A 20,914-nucleotide genomic window follows, 5' to 3' on the forward strand; every position below is an offset into this window, starting at 1 on the left:
CCGGCAATGCTACTACCGGCGGTCATCGGTGCTGCTAGCGGCAGACTGGGATGCTGCGAGAGTTCTGGTGATCTTCTCGGGCGACGGTTCAGCATTGCTACCATGGTGGACGCCGATTGCTACCGTGGTGGAAGGCGACTGCTACCACGGTGGACGCCAAATGCTACAACCGCGCGACGGCGCGAGTCCTCTGCTGCGAGGGGCGTGGAGGCCGACCTCACCGGAGCTGGACGCCGGCCAGCTAGCCAATGGCCAAGCTGACCGCCCATGGTCACGAGGGCAGGAACCGCCTGCGCGCGTCGAGCGGGACGTGGTGGTGCGATGTTTTTTTTCCTTTGGAGCATGAGGAGTTTTGGTTTTCAATCGTGGGAGTATTCTGTATGCTTGAGGTGGACACGTGTCGATCGCTAGAGCCGGGGGATCGGAGCTTCCGATCCCCCAGGGGACGCTCAGCGCTATCCTAAACATAAACCCACAGATAACCCAGCGTGGCCAGCCCAGCAAGCTCTTCTTTCTCCTGATGCCACAAGCTACTCAGGGATCGTACAGCTAGTGGTCACTACGGTTCCCTCAAAAAAAAAAAAAAAGCTAGTGGTCACTACGGGTTCTGGTCGCATATCCAAACTAGTACATAACTATATACACGGGTCGGGTTAGCGTGCAGGAACAGAGCACCGGCCTGGACGCATCTGCGGCGGCACCACGCCGCTCTCCACGAGCACCACAGGCGAGGCGGCAGCGGGCATCAACAGTTCGAGCTCCACACCGACGTTGCGTGGCGACATTGAAGATTAGCTCGACATGCTGCTCCGATAACAATAGGGAACACCAGTAGGGAACATCTGGTCTTGTTTTTTTTTATTTCAAGCAATTATGCGAACTTTGAAGGAACATTCAATTTACGAGATTCGCTAAAAAGAAGAGATCCGATAGTCTAGGCGCAAGACAGTCTTAGACTATTCTGCCTTCTTCAATTCCATTCTTCTAATATGTATTGCTAGTTGAGTAGCTTCTTTTAAGAATTGGCTTGCTATGAGTGTATCGTCAATGCAGAACCACTATACATGTGGATTTAGATAGGATGATATCAGTTGATTTGACCCATGTTGTGGATATGCCAACTAGGTATACCACGACAGGGTTCTAATTCCTGCAAGCCCGGATGGCTCACATATGGTGGTGAGGCCTATGGACTAACCGAACAGCCCAGTTAAACCAAGATGGAGGATGCCAGCCTAGAGAGAAGTACTTGGATCCGGCCCATAGTAGATCCCGCCCATAGTAAAGGTCGGTCGGATCCTTGACGTAGACAACAAGATAACTTAGCATAGCTTAAACCTACTCGTATCCGATTGGATCTCTGCCATTTATGGACGCATTTATAAGTCGGATCCAGGGAGCTCTAGAGGCACGACACAACTCATTGTAATTTTGCACTTGTTGCCACAGTCCTATATCCCCGTCCTGGTGACTCCTCGCCCCATGGCTCCCCATCTCTCTCCCCTCCGTGAGGCGCCCCTCACCGGAGTACCGTCCAATATTAATACGCAACGACAACCCCTATGCATGAACTTGTGCTCACGTCATCAATTTAATTAATACCAGGGGTTCTCTACATAATCTGCCGGTCCATTGAATTACATGTAAAAGGTGATATTTCATTATGGTTCCTATCACGGTTAGTAAGTGCATCCTCAGTTACTATCAACAAACATGCATGAAGTGACAGTGCTAAAAAACTAGGAAAAAGGTCATGAGCTAACAAACTAACAGCCTAGAAAGCAGTATCACATGGGCAACTTACAAAGTTCCAACACAAAAACATTTGATAATTTGATGGCATTTTGGGGATGCAGGAATCAACATGTATCCATGCTACCAAATACATTTTTTTCAGAATCACAAACATGATAATTGTTTGATCTTCAGAAATTTAATTAGTTGCCAATGTGGTTGGCAATGTGTTGCATAAAGCTATGCATTCAAAAGAACTAAACATCAACATAAATCTACAGCTAAGACAGCAAACCTTCACAACGATCTATCTACCTCCGGCGCAATGAAGTCACCGTGTATTTCATTACAAGATTGTATCTGCCTCCGACGCATTGAACTCCTATTGGTAGACAAAATGTGTCTTCCATTGTAACCCCGCATGGGTGGAGATGACAACGGTCCTGCATCAGAATGTTCTCCTTCGGGAGGGCTTCCTGTATCACCTGTACTACCAATAGGCGTTGTGGGCTCAACATTATCTGGAGTAGTAGAAGGACTACCACCCTTGTGGAAGACCTTAGATAGAACGGCAAGCCATCTGCGCCATAAACTCTGAGTACTTGCACTGCTTGATCCATGTGGACTACTATAAATGGTTCTGACAGCGTGCAGTGTTAATGCCAGAACTGAACATGCCCCGGAGATGATGAACAACCCCTGAAAGCTGCGCAATGTAAGGCTGCTTGAAGTTTGGAAGTTATCTTTGTCTGGGCATGACTTATCGCCATACAAAGCTTTTTGTAGCTCCACCATTCTGCCATTTGATTCAAGTTTCAGTATCCCCCTCGAAATATCAGGTGTGAGAGGAGAGCCTCGAGGGAATGCCTGCAGAAGAAGCACACAAATAAGTATCAGAAAAGGCGTCGGTGGTAAATACAAGCCTTGCATAACGCTGAGCAAGTTATTGTATCATCCATACCAACCCAAAATAACGCTGAGGCAGTTATTTTAATCACAGTACAACTGTACAAGTCCTTGGTAAGATGAGGCTAGCATTCATAATGATAATACTGAATGAAATTCAGATAGTTTAGTCTAATAAAAAGTAAATTCAAGTAAATTAGACTGATCAAGTAGATTTATCATGTTATTCACTAATTCAAGGAGTATGCAAGCCTTCTACTTACCAATAAAACCCAATAATATGGCACCATTTTTTGCGGAACATGATAATGCAATTCTTGACAAAATCAATCTAATCATGCATCCGTCTTACTTTAGCTAGTTCAGATCTGACAAATTGAGGAATAAGTTTTTTCTGTTTTATTTGAGAGATGCAATTCTTGACAAAATCAATCTAATCCTGCATCCGTATTTACTTTAGCTTGTTCATGTCTGACAAATTTAGGAATAACTTTTTTTTATTTTGTTTGAGAGATGCTAAAACAAAATAGCAGGGATATGATTCATTGTCTAGGATTTTGCAGATCCCGAAATGTACTACCGTGCAACTGCTGAAAAATGGTACTCACATAACCAAATCCATCGAACTTGTAGGTTGGTCCAATCATAGTGTAGTTGTGGCAATAGTTTTTAAGGAACACCTTAAGGTATGGTATCTCATCAACAATGACGGCGACTTTTCCAGTTGATAAGGCTTCATTGTATTCCTCAGGAGAGTCGAAGGCAATCATCTTTGAATCATCAATTTTCAAACTTCTCAAAAGCTCAGGCAAGAATGAACCATTGAGGTAGCCGACATGGCTCCCTTTACTGATAACTTCTTCTAAACTGGTGACTGTTGGCTGAAGTTGTTCAACTGTCAGAATTGAGCTTAAACTTGCAGTGTAACTCTGCTGCAATATCAGCACCACAAAAAGCCAAACAATTACTACAATTCTTGATAAGTTGTGAACCATCCCCTCCCTTGCTTCCAGAATGGCGTGTTTGGGCGTTTGGCCATCAACACATCCTGATGTCGGTGTTCCAAAGTTTTTTACTTATTTGAAAACTAGGCTGAAAATGAAGCTATACTGTTACACCTCGCCCAGGTATAACTTAGTGGAAAAAAAAACTAGTCTAAGCGCAAAACTTGTGGACCTCCCGACCTCCGAGTCGCCTCCTCGGGCGGCTCCGGAGGTTCCCTCCTTCCCCAATCCTAAGAGCCCCACCTCTCCTCCCTTTCCTGGCCGTCGTTGCCGCCGGCGCTGGCGGTGATGGCGGCGCCTATCCGCCCGGTGCGGCGGTGGGCAGGGGAGGTGGTTTTCTCGGTTGTTGTTCAGGGAGCTGGTGGGCGGCGGCGTGGCCGGGGCCCGGCGACAAGGAAGGGGTGGTGCGCCGCCAGCGCCCTCCGCGCGGTGGTGCTCTGCGCCGCCTCGATCCGATCTAGGGTTTCGGCCAAGATCTGGACCGGGTGTGCCTGGGCAGGTGCGGTCCTGGTGTTGGTCCTTGCCACACCATCGGGCTGTGCTGGACTTCCCTCTTCATGTCTTCCGATCTGGTTGGTAGTTGACCGGCGGTGAGGGGCTGCTAGTCTTGCGAATAATGGTGGTGGTCCTCGGATTCCTCTCGCGCCAAGTGAAGATCGGTCGGTAGCTTCTTCCCACTAGGCTGGCTGGATTGTCGTGTTTCGGAAGGTCCTGTTGGCGAAATTCATTGTGCGATCAATGCCTGAAGATTGCTGGAATAGATGTTTTTGGTCGTGCGCACCCATATTTTTTATCTGACCGTTCGGTTTTAGAGGGAGCACTTCGAAGTTCTGTTGGCTGTTAATATCATGGAGCTCGTTTTCTTTCCATGGTGCTGGCGGAGAAGGTCATGAAAGTCGAGATCGGTGGAAGAGCAATGGTGATCGGATCTTAGTGGTGAGGTGGAATTGGCTTGATGGTTCGTGACTTCAAACACCGACTTGTATGTGGGGACGACTGCACAGGAGAAGTTCAGAGTTCTATCGTTCATGGTGAAAATGCAAGGTCTGGGTTATGTCTGGCAATGTTCTTGTTGAAGTCATTGTTTTGAGAGTGAGGACTTTCTTCAGGGTGAAAACATAAGATCTATGATCGTGTGACGACAGCGTTTGTGTACTGTTTCTTTCTTGGATGCGTCGCTTATGGAGAAGCTGATCTATTGATGTTGTCTTGGTCAGTGTTGTTGCTTCAACGATCTCTGTAGCAGGATTTTTCTTTTTTTAATTCTTCTCCCTTTTTTTAGACTGTGTGCATCTTTTATGCCATTAGAATATAATATTATTGCAGAAACTGAGTATAATTGATATCTCATTAATATATGCTATTCATCAAAAACAGTCCCCTACACTGAAGAAACATATGGTCCACAATGGGTACATGGTGAAACCAGTTCAGTACTAGATGACACGGAACATAGATGCTAACACTACAAGCTAGAACACACACATCTTCAGACATGATTTTCAGGAACATCAGAGGTACATCTTGGATACATTAGACTACCCATAATGGGAATATCATAGGTAGTATCATGCATGCAAAAAACTGACGTGGCGGTGCAATTAAAGATGAGACAGAGGATTGTAGTATCATAGATATATACCGTATCATAGCACGTACTACTAGAAAATTTAATGTCAAATACATCTTATACATAGATCTGACTTGAGATTCTACTAATCATTAATATAAAAAAAATGATACTAGTACATAAGAGCATCTCCACCGGCGCCCCCGATAGCGGCCCCGATAGCAATTTGGGTGCCGGGAGCGAAAATGGGCTCGCACCGGCGCGCTCCAATAGAATCGCCGGCAACCCCGTGTCGGCCCCTTCGCCATGGGCGTGAATCGGGCGCGCCGACGCCTCGCGGAACGACGGTTTTCGCGGGTGGGGGCGCCTTGTCAACGAGAGGACGCGGCGGTTCGCATCGGAAATGGTGGGAGAAGGAGGCCGAGACGCAGGCGGCCCTCCGTGGCGACGGTGACGAGGAGGAGTTCCCCGCCCTACAGTACATTGTCAGCCGCTCCGTCGACGAAGACTACCGGCATATCGCGATCGACCCCCGGCAGGCGGCGGTGTGGTCCACCAGGGACCACGGCGCCAACTACGTCGACCTCGCCGGACCATCGAAGCTGCCGGCACAAAAAACAGTAGCCGCCCGAGCCACCGCAACCTGTCTCCACTGCCCATGCTGCAGCGACGACCAGATGCGCTGCTACAACATGCTTCAGTTAGGTCGGGAAAATCAATGGAGGAGAGGATGGTGGACAAGAACCAGAGGAGAGGAACGGGCGAAGAACAGAGTGCGTGCCAGGAGAGAGGAATGACTAGGCCTTTTCCCTCCATGAATCCTGCCTGTCAAAGCCATGTCGGGTGTCTTTTTGACTCTTTTGCTGAAACCCACAAACTGTACAAAAAATGGACAAAATTGCTTAATATGATTTCTCTCACCTGCCATCATGTTCGAATCTCAAAGCATCATATGACTGTGACAACATCCACACCCATGCTTGTAAGCACAAATGTATTTCCGCAAGTTTTCAAATCACAATCATAGCTTAATTTTGACATTCACCTCAATCCAAAAGACAAGTACTCCTACAAGTAGGTAAACAGACCATCTTAGGATCTTTGAACATAAGATCTTACTCTGACCGCAGTAATATTCCACAACATCTCTCCGGGGTACACCATGTATTCAGCCAAAATACATGTTTAGATTTTGTAAATTCTACCGATGAACGAACCGACCCGAGTCCCATTTCTGCTTTGATGATAACAGGCAGATTAAGACACAATCAGCATGCCAGCAAAACATGAACTTGCAGTTGATCCGAATACACTTTTCTTCCTAGGTTTATTGCCTCCATTACCGAAGCAGATTTTGCTGGAGTGGGCTGGGCCTGTATGAAATATTGTTCAAACTTTAGACAGTTGTACGTGATATTCATTGCTAGATAACAACATTTGAATAAAAGGGCGTCAGGTAACACTTTTCCTCTTAGACCAGTGGATCAAATTTTACCAACGTAGTAAGATCACCATCTAGGTTTACTAGTTGTTCGAGAGAGGCCTAACCTCGGGGCCACAGGGTATACTACATAATGTTTTGTCATTTCTATTTTCCTTGCTGAAGTGGTGGAATGTAATGCTAAAACAATGTGGCATGGTCCGTTCCGTTTGGATGCTTGTGAGTTTCAGTTCAGATAGTGCAAATTTAAAATGATTTACGCATGTTTGTGTGCACATTATATTTTTCTCATGTTACTTCATATGACATTAAGGTTATGTCAATGTGCACATTTTTTGCTGCTGGCACATCTGTGCTTATGGTTGCAATGGTTTAATAAAAGGAGATGTGTTTGGACTTATATTATTCCCTTCAACAAATATAACATGAGACATTACTAGCATCAGTGATATTAAGAGAAATAAATCTGTTTTTGCGGGTTAAGATAAATAAATCTGACTAGACTGATGGAAGGGGCAAACATTCAGTTTTGTAGAGGCGTACCTTTTCAATAGATGCATTTAAGTACGATAACTCTTCCCAGTATGTTCTCGTAGATAACTCTCCCAAGTACGTTCTCGTCTTGGTAGACAAGGATCATCTGTATGGCCAAGGCAACAATTTGAATTTTAGTGTTTGTACTACTTTTTGCTAATATATTAGAAGATGCCTGCATGTTTACGTTTACTTAACTTACCTGCCACATTTTTGCTAGGTTGCCCTGAAGCAAACGTCCCTTCTATAGCAGTGATGGGGTAAGTCCCTACACAGATAAAAACATCTCTATTGAGACAAATACACATATGAAAAGAAAAAAAAAGTGAAACACCAGCCCCATCTAATAAAATAAAGTATGATTGTCACAATAAGCAGTAAGAACTAGGGGTGGCTGTCAGCTGAGCACGATAAGTGGAGACACCAGCCCAGCAGAACTCAGATGAGCATGCCGACATAGTGAGATATTTCTTAATATGATAGCGTAAGAACAATTGCAAAACATGATAATTAGCTAGTGATAAAGAAATAGTGTGTTGTCTGTAATTACATTTTCCTCTATGTGAGGCCTAGTTTAAGATTTCACATTGGCCCCTCAATTTCTAAGGTACGGCCTGCAAGAATATACGAGTCTATTGCATAATAGATACAAAGTTCAATTTAAAAGATACTAAATCTACAGAAGTGGTAAATGTGATAAATTTGCTATCAGAATTGACTATGCTATGTTAAAGGGGGAGATGTTTACTTCTGTTAACGACCTCTGCACCATCTGATACATCTACACTCAAATTTATATTTCTTCGGAGACGTTCCTCTGTGTGAAATACTTGAATCTGTAAAGTCAACAATATTATTCTTTAGCGCTATGATCACCATTGATCAACCAAATCATAGCTAAAAAGTTTAAATTCAAAAGTAACTTACTGAAATATTTATTTTCTCATTCAAGTGACCTCCTTGATCTAAATGGTCCTTGCATCTTCCAAGCAACATTTTTTCCAACTGAAAAAATACACAAGTCAAGAGCATAAAGTGTAATATAAATATATAATCTCATTCCATTTTATTTGAAATTCATTTATATACACTATGCACCTACCTCAACTGTAGTAGATATTAGTTCTCCATTAAAACGTTCAATAATATCACCAAGGCAGATTCCAAGTTTCTCGGCATGCGATTCTTTTGACACCTAATGCCCAATTACCATGATTACTCCATGATATGAATATCAGGAACAGTTCTAGCAATAATAAACAACACGGAACAACTACATACCTCTTGAACAATAAGGCCATCCTCAATCTTATACATGCGACAGATCATCTCAATGTGTATTGGATCTAGAAGCTTGATTGAAATAAATGTCATCCCTAGATGGAGCCGAGGGATGCACCTTTACCAAAAATAGTCAAACACATCAACAACACATATAAAGATGGTATAAAGAAGAATACTTAATCAAGATGGAAATGTACATGGGAACAATCATTAATAAAGTCAATTAACAAGCAGCACTATGGGGATAGTCCTACCGAAACTTGCACCACAAATCCACACATTTATCCAGAATAGAAGAAGGTACAAAAGACTCTTCAAGGTGCTTGTTAACGAGTCCAGCGACCTTCCCATCCAAGTCAATGACAGACCCTCCATCATCATCACACTACAATAGTGATAAATATATAACAATAAATACAACTCACAACAAGAAAATAGAAGCACTGAATTGCAAACCATAAAGTTAGAAATAGTAGCAATACCAGATAATCGTCATTATTTTCATTGGGAAGGCGATCATCACGTCTTTGATGGGAAAGAGAATCATTTTTCTGATGGTACAAGTACATGTAGTGATGCCTCTCAGCACTTCCTGGATTCAGATATTCCACACTACCGTGGGTCATCCTTAAAATCATATGGCCATCTCTTCCAAGCCTGAAAATGTCTTGCCCACAATTCATGCTTACACTGAAATGGGGCACCTCAACCTCCTCATCCAGTCTAACCTTAAAAATGGCAAGATCATAATGCTCCTGGTGGTAGAGGTAATGGCCATCTGCAGTGTTGCCATCCAGCAAGTGAACAATGACCTGAAATGGCAATTGCAAATATTATGACACTACACTACCATTTGAGTTTAGCAACCAAGACATAACGAATACTTAGTAGCAAACACACACGTCCCAATTCCCGTTCACATGCAGGATGCAACAAGCAGCAAAAGTCGAGTAAATAGCTATACAGGAAAGAATAGTTTCAGATGTCATAAGCATAACAACAAGCAGTTGGAGGGCATCAACTCACAGCAAATACACAAAAATATTGGGGCTTTGACTTCTATACGTTGACTACAACTAATGAGGTGTACCTTGGTGTGATGCACTGGGCAAGATGTGATTCAGCACTATAGCACTTATCATTAAGCACCTACATAGGATACATGTTGTGTGTGCGTGTGTTGGGGGGGGGGGGGGTCTTATGGTTCAAAGAGTGTATTACAAGTTGTTATTTTATCTATCTTCTCTTAGCCATCCTCCCAATCACCTTCAAAAATTACGATGCAAACATAAGCTGGGTTAGAACTTAGAAGAAATAAGCTTGAGCATATCAAGCTGTTAATTCTGTGCTACTTAAACATGCATAAATTTCAACAACCCAAAACAAGAATTTACGCTGAACAGGTCACCTGATTCAGTACGACGGTTGATATATTAATCAGTTTAAAGCACTGCTGCTAGTTAATATAAGACAGAACAAACAACACGAGTGAAATAAATGAAGGATATATGTTACGAAAGAAACTCACTTTAGATTTAATATTGTACTCGTCTTTGCCTTCCCAGAGGTTTTCGGTGGGATGGTTGGACCGAATCAAATGTGCAGTCGTCAAAACAATGCCTGTCTTGCTGTCCCCGTCCCATTTAATCCACAAACCACAACAGTTGGCCAGTGGCTTCCCGTCTGCAAAATATTAATCACAACAATTGGTCACTGCGTCTACAAATATTAATGAGCACAAGCAAGATGCTGCTACAACATACGCACCCACAGAAGAGGAGAGCCTGATGATAGATTTGGCAGCACGAAGCACCGCCTTTAGTGCAGACTCACGGATTGTTAGAAGATGCCGATGATTAAACAGGCATGGAGATGCCAAGTTGAGCTGACGTGGCAGACTGAATAGCCCGTACCGACGATCTAGAGAGAATGCACAAGTAACTAACTAGTAAGCATGCGCAATGGGAAGTTGCAATCCTGAGAAGGGTAGAAGGATTGGGGTAGGGGATATACTTAATTTCGCTTTGTATTTGACATGGGCCTCGTTGAAAGCTGCTAGTGTCGCTGGATAGGCAGTCGGATCATTCAGCTCGTCAGGGATGTAGGGCATGCTGATTGGAGATTTGGGTATAAACTCATCCTCCTCAACTTCTGAATGTGCGACGAGATCACCTAAAGAAAATCGTACACTCGTATCAGGAATCAACTATGCAGCAATCTATCAGGAATATAGATTGGGGGCAAAAATTACCTCGAACTTGGAAGGGCTCTAACTCCATCTTCCCCTCCGGCGAAGATCTCTTCTTGTTCGTCTTTGCCTCCCTCTCCGGCCCCATCCGTCTCCCAGATGTCTCCGTCCAAACTGGCGAGGAGACTCGGGGGCGCCGCCACGGCTGTTTCCTTCACGGACTGGACCTGGGCCTTCCTTTCGATGCTGAACCGCTGTATCGCTAGTTGGGCCCAACTACTTTCGAAGGCCATATATCCATTTATATCATATCATCATCACCATCACCACCTTTTCCATCAATCTGCCGCATCTTTATATTTTCCTGCCAACAAAGGAGATATTATGTATACTTGTGAGTAGGAGCCAGAAAATACCAATGCCAGCAATTCTCAAGAGGTAAGTTCACTACTGTACTATACTGGAGTATGACTTTTCCCCTTTGGTATACCAGTGGTATCATATGAGCTTCGTTTTCTCCACAAAAATACCATTGTTGTACTAAACTACTACATGTTTGAATTGATGTAATGTACATGGACGTCAGAGTTTAATTGTATCAAATTTTCACTGGCGGGTAAATACCATATAAGCACGGTACTCTGCAGGAAAATCCTACTCCATACTCTGTCAAGACTGGACCAACAACTAGAGCAACTTGTTTTGTTTAATCTAGTTTCTTCATTGCTTCATCCATGAACATATGTCACTTCTTTTATGTTGTACCATCCTCATAATATTGACCAACCAGTGTACGTACTCCAGAACTTATATTTGAAATATTGAAGAACATAGGGCTATGTTGTAACAGATTATAGATGTTCACTTCTGCTGAGGCGAAGGCTTTTGCCGACATCCCAATGTGGAGGTAGAGCTTCCTGATTTATCTTCAGGTTTTACCATGTTTATGTTACAGATATTAGTTTCCATTTGCTTTGAATCAAACAAGAGAGGAGATGCAAATTATTGCAGATTCCTCTTTATTAGTATTTTACAGCAACAAACATAATAGATAATATTGGGAGTTAGCACAAGATCTTAGGGAGAGTGCTCATTTACTTTACATATAATGAACTAACACTAATTTTCAACTTAATTAAATAATAATGAACTAACACAATTTTTCAACTTGATTAAATAATAATGAACTAACACTAATTTGTATGATCTCCATTTGCTATGTACCAATTCTATATGATATAAAAATAACTAGTAGAAGCAAGGCGCGGCGGCACACCGCACATCACCTTATGGTCCTAAATGGCGTTGTGGTGATTTTTCGTAGTACATTGATCTATATATGTTTTTTAAGGATTAATTTAACTAGATGATAGCCAACGCGTTGCTGCGGGACTTTCTAAAAGATATGTATGTAAAATAAATATAATATAAACTATATATATCAATGTTAACATTTGAAATGGTGTGCATACACACTCTAGGATTACAAAGAATTAGCACTAAAATGTCTCTGGATGCTTTAGAATTTTGAACAACTGTATTGTATACATATATGGGCATTTAGTTTGCAGTTCTATTTCTGATGCAAGTTCATCTTGTATCATAGAAATGTGTTTCTTTTCATGCAGTTCACATTTTTAAATAGAAAAATATAGTCAAGGACCTTTCAGCAAGTATTCTTACATAATTTAATAACGACATTAGAGATTTTCACAACTAAGACTCAAACTATTAAAAAAAATTAAGACTCAAACTATTAGTAGTGCCTTACATCCACACATGACCATCTGTGTGAATTACTCGAATATATATATGAAAATAATGAGGTCATACTACATCAGAAAAGGGAAGTACAAAGATGATCTAAATTGTAATATCATTACAACAGACCAGCATCTCACATACAATTTATTTACCTTGTAACAGTGATCAGTAAGAGGACTGAATGGATCTTAGCGAACAAAAGGGGGGGGGGTGAATGGTCGCTAGGCAATTTTAATCCTTTTTTAATTTTAGTGAAATGCGGAAGTAAAAGTGATAGCTTGGTGTTAGAGGTGATCCTAGTATGATCCTAGGCTAGTGCAACAAATAAAGGAACTAAACAAGATAGTAAAGTTAGGACGCGGAGACGAGGTGTAACGGCCCCAGATATACCCTACTAGATTTGTTTGTTCCTTTTTCTTTTATGTATCATTATGGCATCATGCATGCATTATATTCAAGTTTTCACAAAATAAAATTATTTTTATGAACTCTAATTATTATGTTTTTTTTCTCATAAGGTTATATTAATCAACCTCCTTTGTCCTTCATTCAACAAAACCTTAAAAGAAATATTTTAAGTACTGTAAAATTATTTTAAAATAAAATTGAAGTTTCAAATTATCTTTGGCAAAAATCCCTCCGCTCTTTTCATTCCTGTTTCTTTTCCTCTCCTTTGTTTATTTCGGCAAATGGAGAAATTCACCGCTGTTCCGCACCTTTCCCTTTCATGTTCAATCTTCTCCTAGCAGCCCATTCTTTATTTCTTAGTATCTTGCTTTGAGCCCTACAGGCAGCCCATTTGTTTCTTTCCCATCCTTGCTCCAGCCCACCTTCTCTTTAACGTGGCTGCTACTTCTTCCTCCTGTACGGACGAGCATCCGAGGAAATCGCTGTCGAGCGATGGGACGGCTCCCATGCGGTGCCCCTCTCCCTTATAAGCTACAACCAGAGAGTCTCCAACCCTAGCTCGCCTCCTCCATCCCGCCGCCAACCATCTCTGTGCCTAACCAAAACCCTACCGAGAGCCCCACCGTCGTCTACCCCTCGCCGTCGTCGCCATGGGCCACCTCGAGCTCACCTGACCGGCGGAATCGACTCGCCGCTTCTTCCTCTACCTCCTGGACTTCTTCACGGAGCTGTACACGCCAAGATCTGCGCGAGCCCTCTCTCTTCACCTATTTTACATTTTGCTCTCCCTCGCACTGCTATACATAGGTTGCGCTTCTTTATCGAGTCACGTGTCCTATTCCACTTGTTTACCATAATAATCATATATGTATCATTCCTTACCCATAGCTGTTGCTTGATGTTTGAGCCTTGCGAGTCGTAGGCGTGTTTAGGCTCTGTTGTTTATCTCGATCTGTTATCGGGATATGTTGGGTTGTTGGGAGGGTATCACATGCTATATCAGTTGTTGGAGATACACATGCTTTACTTAACTGTTAACAACTAAAATTGTAAGCAGAGGCATCTGTGAGCCCCTTTGCGAAAGCATCGGAACTTTGACTTGCTAATGTCCCCTAGGACCCGAGTTCTTGTCATCTGTTTCGAGATTGAGCGCTCTACCCGTACGTGGGGGAGTGGGACCCTGATGTCTACACACGCTTCTATTCCTGTAGACAGTGTTGGGCCTCCAAGAGCAGAGGTTTGTAGAACAACAGCAAGTTTCCCTTAAGTGAATCACCCAAGGTTTATCGAACTCAGGGAGGTAGAGGTCAAAGATATTCCTCTCAAGCAACCCTGCAATTACGATACAAGAAGTCTCTTGTGTCCCCAACACACCTAATACACTTGTCAGATGTATAGGTGCACTAGTTCGGCGAAGAGATAGTGAAATACAAGTAATATGGATGATTATAAGTAGTAATTGCAATCTGGAATAAAAATGGCAGCAAGCAAACATGTAGCAGAACTTGTTGGAAACGGTGTTTCAATGCTTAGAAACAAGGCCTAGGGATCATACTTTCAAGATAGTAAAGGAACTAAACAAGATAGTGAAGTTAGGACGCGGAGACGAGGCGAGGTTTGTTTCACGCAGGTCCTCCCACAAAAGGGAGTACGTCTGCGTTGAGGAGGTACTAGCCTCACACAAGAGGCTACACGGCCACACCACGAAGGAAGGTCTCACCTTCTTCCTCGAGAGAGCTCCACAAAGGGGCTCCCCCTTCTCCACTAAGGCACCGGTCGAGGCGGTGGTTCCTTCACAAGGTTGGGGCGAGCTCCACAACACTAGGAGGCTCCCAACACCCTATGGGGCTAGCACAACTCCAAGCTAGCCTCCATAGGAGCACTTCCTCCAAGATCTCACCATAGGAACCCTAACTCCAAGATCCACAAAGGACTAGCACGAATTGGTGAAATCTCTCTTGGTAGAACTATAGATCGGGGCCTCCTCCACCACTCCTCAAAATTTGGGTAAGATTGGTTGGGTAGGTGGGGAGATCCTCAAGGTTTGAGCTCAGCAAAAATTTAGGGGATAGAGAGAGAAGAGAGATAAAAACGAGTTGGGGAAGAAGGGGTCCTTTTATAGGCTCCTTCAAATCCAACCGTTATGTGCAGATCCCGCGCGACCGGTACTACCGCTTGGGCAAGCGGTAGTACCGCTCTGGATTTGAAATCACCCCAGTGATTCGCCACGTGGGCTCGAAGCGGTAGTGCCGCTAGCGGTACCGCTTGAGGTACCGTAACAGCCTCTGCGAGCCCCGGACTCCACGCGGTACCGAAGCGGTAGTGTCGTAACTTGAGTTACGGTACCTAAGCGGTACCATGTCGGAACTACCGCTTGCGAGTGGTACTTTCGCTCATGGTATCGTAGAGGTACCGTAAGTCACTCTGTGGGACTTTTCGTGTGCAAACACCCAGAGCGGTACTTCAGGGCGGTACCAGTAGGGTAGCAGTACTACCGCTCCTGGTACCGGTAGTACCGGTCAGGCAGAATCTGTTTTTTTCTCTTTCCCTCTCCAACCATGTCACCTCGCGTCACATACACAAACCAGAAAACCTATAAGCTACGCTTTAGTCCTCCGATCATGATGTGTTCAGCGAGGTCACCGTGCACCTGCAAATCTATCAAAGACAATCTATGCACACGGTTAAATTCATTCATGTGTTGTTATCAAACACACAAAACACGAGGTATAAACCTTGCTCTTTCAATCTCCCTCTTTTTGGTGTTTGATGAAAACACAAGAATTTGCAACATAGCATAAGATATTATGATGGGGTTCTAGATTTGCAAAAGCTAGATGGAGCTCCCCCTAGATGTGTGCATAGTTGGAGTATGCATTTGAATACAAATACACACGTCCTAGAGAAACAACTCCCCCTAGATTCTACAAACCATGCACATATGCAACAACGATACTTGACATGTTCACATAGCATATGCACACTATGGAGGCAACATATGGCAATACAAGGAGTTTTGGGTGAACGTGTCATACCATTGCCTTGAGAAAACCCAAAATTCCAATAACAATGCCTCCATTGAAATGATGTAGCCACAATAGATGAATAACCAGCATAGGCTACTACGAATAGGTCTTATTACAAACCGGGACCAGGAGATCCACAAATAGAGTAGCAAGGTAGCAAGCATACGAATAAGTTCTTGAATAACTAGGGATAAAACATGATGCCAAGGCCGAAAAACCAAAATGAAGCACCAAGCCCTTGGCATCTCCATGCAAATACCTGTCCTAATAGATCAACTTCTCCCCCTTTGGCATTGGAACACCAAAAAGGGAGAGGAAGCATGCTAGCGCCCCAAAGGAGATCACTCGTCATCCTCGTCCTCGTCCTCCTCATCATCTTCGTCTTCATCATCCCCATACATGCGCTCGTCTTCCTCCTCTTCCTCAATCTCGTCTTCGTCTTGAACATGGCCCTTGCCATGAGGTGGAGAGGGGTGCACAACACGCTCGGGAATGGACTCCTCGGAGCTAGACCAAGTGTGCTTGGACTTCCATTCGCCAGGAGGGGTGATATTGTCCTCGGAGCCTTGGAGGTGGGAATGCCCAAATGAACCATCATTGCCTTTTGGCGTTGATGGATCTTCTTGTTGTCGTAGTGGGCTTGATACATCTTGTCTTGGAGGTCTTCCTTGAAGCAAAAGGACTTCTTGAGATGAGCGGTGAGCTTGGCGAAGAGTCTTTTCGTCTTGATGGAGTTAGGGACAAAGTCGGAGTCATCACTATCGGCCTCCTCCTCCTCCTCCGTGTCCTTGGGAGCATTCTTGCCATACCCCGGGAGAGCGTTCTTGACATTGGGGCTCCGCTCCTTATGGATAGTGATTGGGTAGCATTGTTCGAGGAGGTCTCCACGGCGAGCTTGTTCCCATTTGAGGCAAATGAGCCTCATGATGTATGGTGCATATTGGGGAAGCTTGCGGAGGAAGGCACACTCACGCTTCTCATGCCAAATGTAGTCCATGATGTACAATTGCTTGCCGCTACCCCTTTATACGTCCCAAACGTATCTATAATTTTTGATGCTACATGCTTGTTTTGTTACAATTCTTATATGTTTTATGTGCACTTTTCCACACTTTTTAGCATTTTCTGGGACTAACCTATTAACGCGGTGCCGCAGTGCTAGTTCCTGTTTTCTGTTGTTTTTGTGTTTCAGAAAAGTTGTACATTGAAAGAGCAAAGTCTATACTCCGTGTTTTGTGTGATAACAACACTTGAATGAATCTCACCGTGTGAAAGGATTGTCTTTGATAGATTTGCAAGTGCACGGTGCCCTCGCTGAACACGTCATGATCGGGGGACTGAAGCGTAGCTTATAGGTTTTATGGTTTTGCGTGTGTATCACGAGGTGACATGGTTGGAGAGGAAAAGAGGAAAAAGCAGTTTCAGCCTGACCGGTACTACCGGTACCAGGAGCGGTAGTACCGCTACCCTACTGGTACCGCTTCGTAGTACTGCTTTGGAAGAATCACACTGAAAAGTCCCACAGAGTGCCTTACGGTACCTCTGCGGTACCGCCTCGGTACCGCTTAGGTACCGTAACGCAAGTTACAGCACCACCGCTGTGGTACCGCTTAGGTACCGCGCAGGGTCCAGGGACTCACAGAGGTCACTGCGGTACCTCAAGCGGTACCGCAGGCGGTACTACCGCTGTGTGTCCACGTGGTTGAATCTGTGGGGATTTCGAGTCCAGAGCGGTACTACCGCTTGCCAAAGCGGTAGTACTGCTTAGGCGAAAACTGCACATAACGGTTGGATTGGAGGGGCCCTATAAAAAGGCCCCTTCTTCCCAATCTTGTTTTTAGCTCTTCTCTCTCTCTCTCCTCCATTGTTGCTGAGCTTAAACCTTGAGGATCTCCTCACCCATCCAACCAATCTTGCCCAAATTTTGAGGAGTGGTGGAGGAGGCCCCGATCTATAGTTCTACCAAGAGAGATTTCACCAATTCGTGCTAGTCGTCTGTGGATCTTGGAGTTAGGGTTCCTATGGTGGGATCTTGGAGGAAGTGCTCCTATGGAGGCTAGCTTGAAGTTGTGCTAGCCCCATAGGGTGTGGGAGGAACTGCGGGAAACAAACCTCGCCTCATCTCTGCCCCCCCCCCCCCGGTTGTCCCGCTCCCTAACTTTGTTATTATGCTTTGTTCCTTTGCTTGTTGCACTTGCCTAGGATCATACTAGGAACATCTCCACCACTAAAGCTATCACCTTTACCTTCCGCATCGCCTAAAATCTGAAGAAAAAAACTTAAAATTTGTGTAGCGTCCATTCACCCCCCCTCTTGTTCGCTACGATCCATTCAATTGGTATCAGAGCAAGGTTTTCTTGCTCGGGCTTAACTGCCTAAGAAATGGCCGAACAAGAGACGGTTGTGAATGGGTCCCCTTCCCTTGAGCCACACGCTCCATCATCCACCATCGATAGCACAAAGTCTACGTTGGATGACCTCAAGAAATTGGAGTCATCCATCATTAGCCAAATGAAGGAAATGATGATGGAGTTGGTTGCTCCAAAACCAACCCCCACCGTAGATCCTAAGGCAAGTGTCGTGGATCCACCACCAAAAGCTAATCAATTTCCTCTTGTTGATTTTGTCGCTCAATCGACAAAAGATCCACAAAAGGAAGGGCTTGGAGAGACCGGCACTTCATCTAAGGGGAAGGATGAGTCACCGGTTGCGGAACACTTAGGGGGTAATCATGCAGTGCCACCACCAAGTGATTACAACATAAAATGTTCCAATTCCTATGCTGCATATTTTGTCACATGGTTCACCACCGTTACTTGAATCCAATAGCTTTGAAAATTGGCAATTCTTAATCCGTCCTCATGTGCGCAGCGCTTCTACCGAGCTTTGGCGCATCATCGAGGAAGGTTATTCACCACGAGACCCGAAGAACTTGACAAGAAGAGAGGTGGTGGATGAACAACTCAACGCCACCGCCATCAACATGATTCACATGGCCGTCACGCCCAAGGACCGCGCTCATATTCGCTCGCTCAAGACCGCCAAGGAAGCATGGGATAAACTCGACAAGCTCTTCCTCGGAAATGAGAGCATTCAAAGCTCTCGTTTCGATGAAGTGAACAACATGGCCGACAACTTCGTCATGAATGAGGGAGAATTGCCCGAGGAGATGTACCGGTGCCTTATCGCTCTCGCCGTGCAAATGCAAGATCTTGGAGCAATGTTTGTGGATGACCATTGGATCAAGCGAAAGTTCTACAACGCTCTCCTCCCTTATGAGGAAGTAAAGTTGACGGCCATCCGCCAAAATGCCTCCTTCCGCGCTATAACATCCGATGAAGTCCTTAGCGAAGTCATCGCTTTGGACATCTTCAAGAAGAATGTGAAGGATCTTGTTGCTCGCGCCCACAACACCCGCAAGCCCAACCTCGCATTGAAGATGAAGGTGCATGAAGCTAGTGAGAGCGATGAGGATCTCATTGAGTGGGGTCCGGATGATCTCAAGACCAACTATCATGAGCACATGGCCCTTGCCGCCAAGAGATTTTGGGAGGGAAACAAGACCCGAAGCACAAGACCAAGAAGACCACGTGATTCTCCAAGGAACTTGTAACATCCCAAATTTTAAAACAAAGAGAAAATGAATTTCCATTTTTCCAAAAATGAGAACCAACAAAAACTTTTCTGAATGAGGTGCTATGCATACTACTTGTGCTTGATACTTGTGTTATTGCCATGATGGTTTGTTTATTACTTTTAAATAATCTTAAACCCTAAACCTCACCCCTAGTCTCACCACCCAAGTCAAATTAAAATAAAAAGAAATTAAATAAGAAAAAGGCCTATGTGCCTATGACTATTTTTGTGAAACTTCTAATTAGACCTTTCTACCTTTTTTAGATGTTTTGAAAACATCAAAAAACTTCATCTAGTACTTCCCCAATCAAAACCAAGGTGAAACAAAAAGAAATAAAAGAAAATTAAACATATGCATAGAAGCATATGTGGCACTTAGCCATTTTATCAAATCTTGTCCTATGCACTCCTACTTTGCCCAAATGGTGTGAAACCATCTCTAGACCTAATATAATACTAAATAAACCCTAAACCATGCCTAAGTGAAGCAAAGAAAAATAAAATAAGAAACTAAGAAAAATGCACTTCATCACATATGTGGCTATGGCCAATTTTGCAAATCTTTAACCTAGACCCTTTTGGCTTGCCCCATTGGTTGGAAATGGTTAATAAACACTTATTAACACATTTTGAACCAAAGAAACTCAACTCAAATCAAATATGAAATCAAAATGAGCTTACATACACTAATGGTCAAAATTGACAATTTAATATCATACCCACTTTGAGCCCTTCTATTAGGAGATTCTCAAACCAAACCCTCTCAACTTTTTGCACCTCATCCAAGACCTCATCAAGATGAACACTTTTGATGTTGACCACTTTGACCAGATCTTTGACCATTACTCACAATAGTCAAACCAAAATGCCACTTTGAAACAAATTCTAGATTCCAACAAATTTTCGAATCTTCACAAATCAACCTCAAATTTCGAACCAATGCCTTGAGTGGCTGCCCAACATCATTTAGAACCCATCCATCACAAAAATTGGTCAAAAGTCATCACACATGGGTCCATAGCAAATAATCAATTTAATGCCATAGAGTACAAACACTATTTCAACCACCCTCCATCACCTCACTTCTCTCTCCCTTGTGCTCATCTACAAGACATGGTACCCTAAACCAGCTAACATGACCTCACCTAGTGTGCATGGTCACCTCACATCACCACCATGCCCAAAATCTTGTCAAATGTCACATACACTTTGCCAAATATTATATGTGCACCCTCTACCCCTCTCCAACTATGCTAATGGTCAAATCTAGCACTTTTAACATGTTACCTACTTTGAGCCCCTTTGGTTAATTTTTTCTAAAATAAACTTTCTAATATTTTTGCCCAGATCTATTGTACTCATAAAAGTGAACAACTTGGTCAAAGTCAACCTTGCTGATTCAAAGTCAAACTCTTAATA

At 43.7% G+C, this 20,914-nt stretch overlaps 2 protein-coding genes across 2 annotated transcripts; both read right to left on the minus strand.

Moving 5' to 3' along the window:
* Positions 1-1,990: 1,990 nt before the first annotated feature.
* On the minus strand, positions 1,991-3,638 carry LOC124655180 (glutamate receptor 2.8-like). Its single transcript, XM_047194124.1, has 2 exons — positions 3,249-3,638; positions 1,991-2,601 (listed from the first exon to the last, which is right to left on the minus strand). The coding sequence occupies exons 1-2, from the start codon at positions 3,633-3,635 to the stop codon at positions 2,032-2,034; spliced, it is 957 nt and encodes a 318-aa protein (XP_047050080.1). The 5' UTR covers positions 3,636-3,638; the 3' UTR covers positions 1,991-2,031.
* Positions 3,639-6,306: 2,668 nt separating this feature from the next.
* On the minus strand, positions 6,307-10,805 carry LOC124655039. The gene is made up of 13 exons (XM_047194007.1): positions 10,725-10,805; positions 10,487-10,645; positions 10,241-10,393; positions 10,002-10,156; positions 8,956-9,285; positions 8,728-8,858; positions 8,471-8,588; positions 8,292-8,384; positions 8,117-8,194; positions 7,938-8,025; positions 7,392-7,457; positions 7,199-7,295; positions 6,307-6,587 (listed from the first exon to the last, which is right to left on the minus strand). Exons 1-12 carry the CDS (start codon positions 10,750-10,752, stop codon positions 7,216-7,218), a joined length of 1,479 nt encoding a protein of 492 aa, XP_047049963.1. The 5' UTR covers positions 10,753-10,805; the 3' UTR covers positions 6,307-6,587; positions 7,199-7,215.
* Between the last annotated feature and the right edge of the window lie 10,109 nt (positions 10,806-20,914).

The sequence above is a fragment of the Lolium rigidum genome, chromosome 5 (genome assembly GCF_022539505.1).
Source record: "Lolium rigidum isolate FL_2022 chromosome 5, APGP_CSIRO_Lrig_0.1, whole genome shotgun sequence".
Classification (NCBI taxonomy): Eukaryota; Viridiplantae; Streptophyta; class Magnoliopsida; order Poales; family Poaceae; genus Lolium; species Lolium rigidum.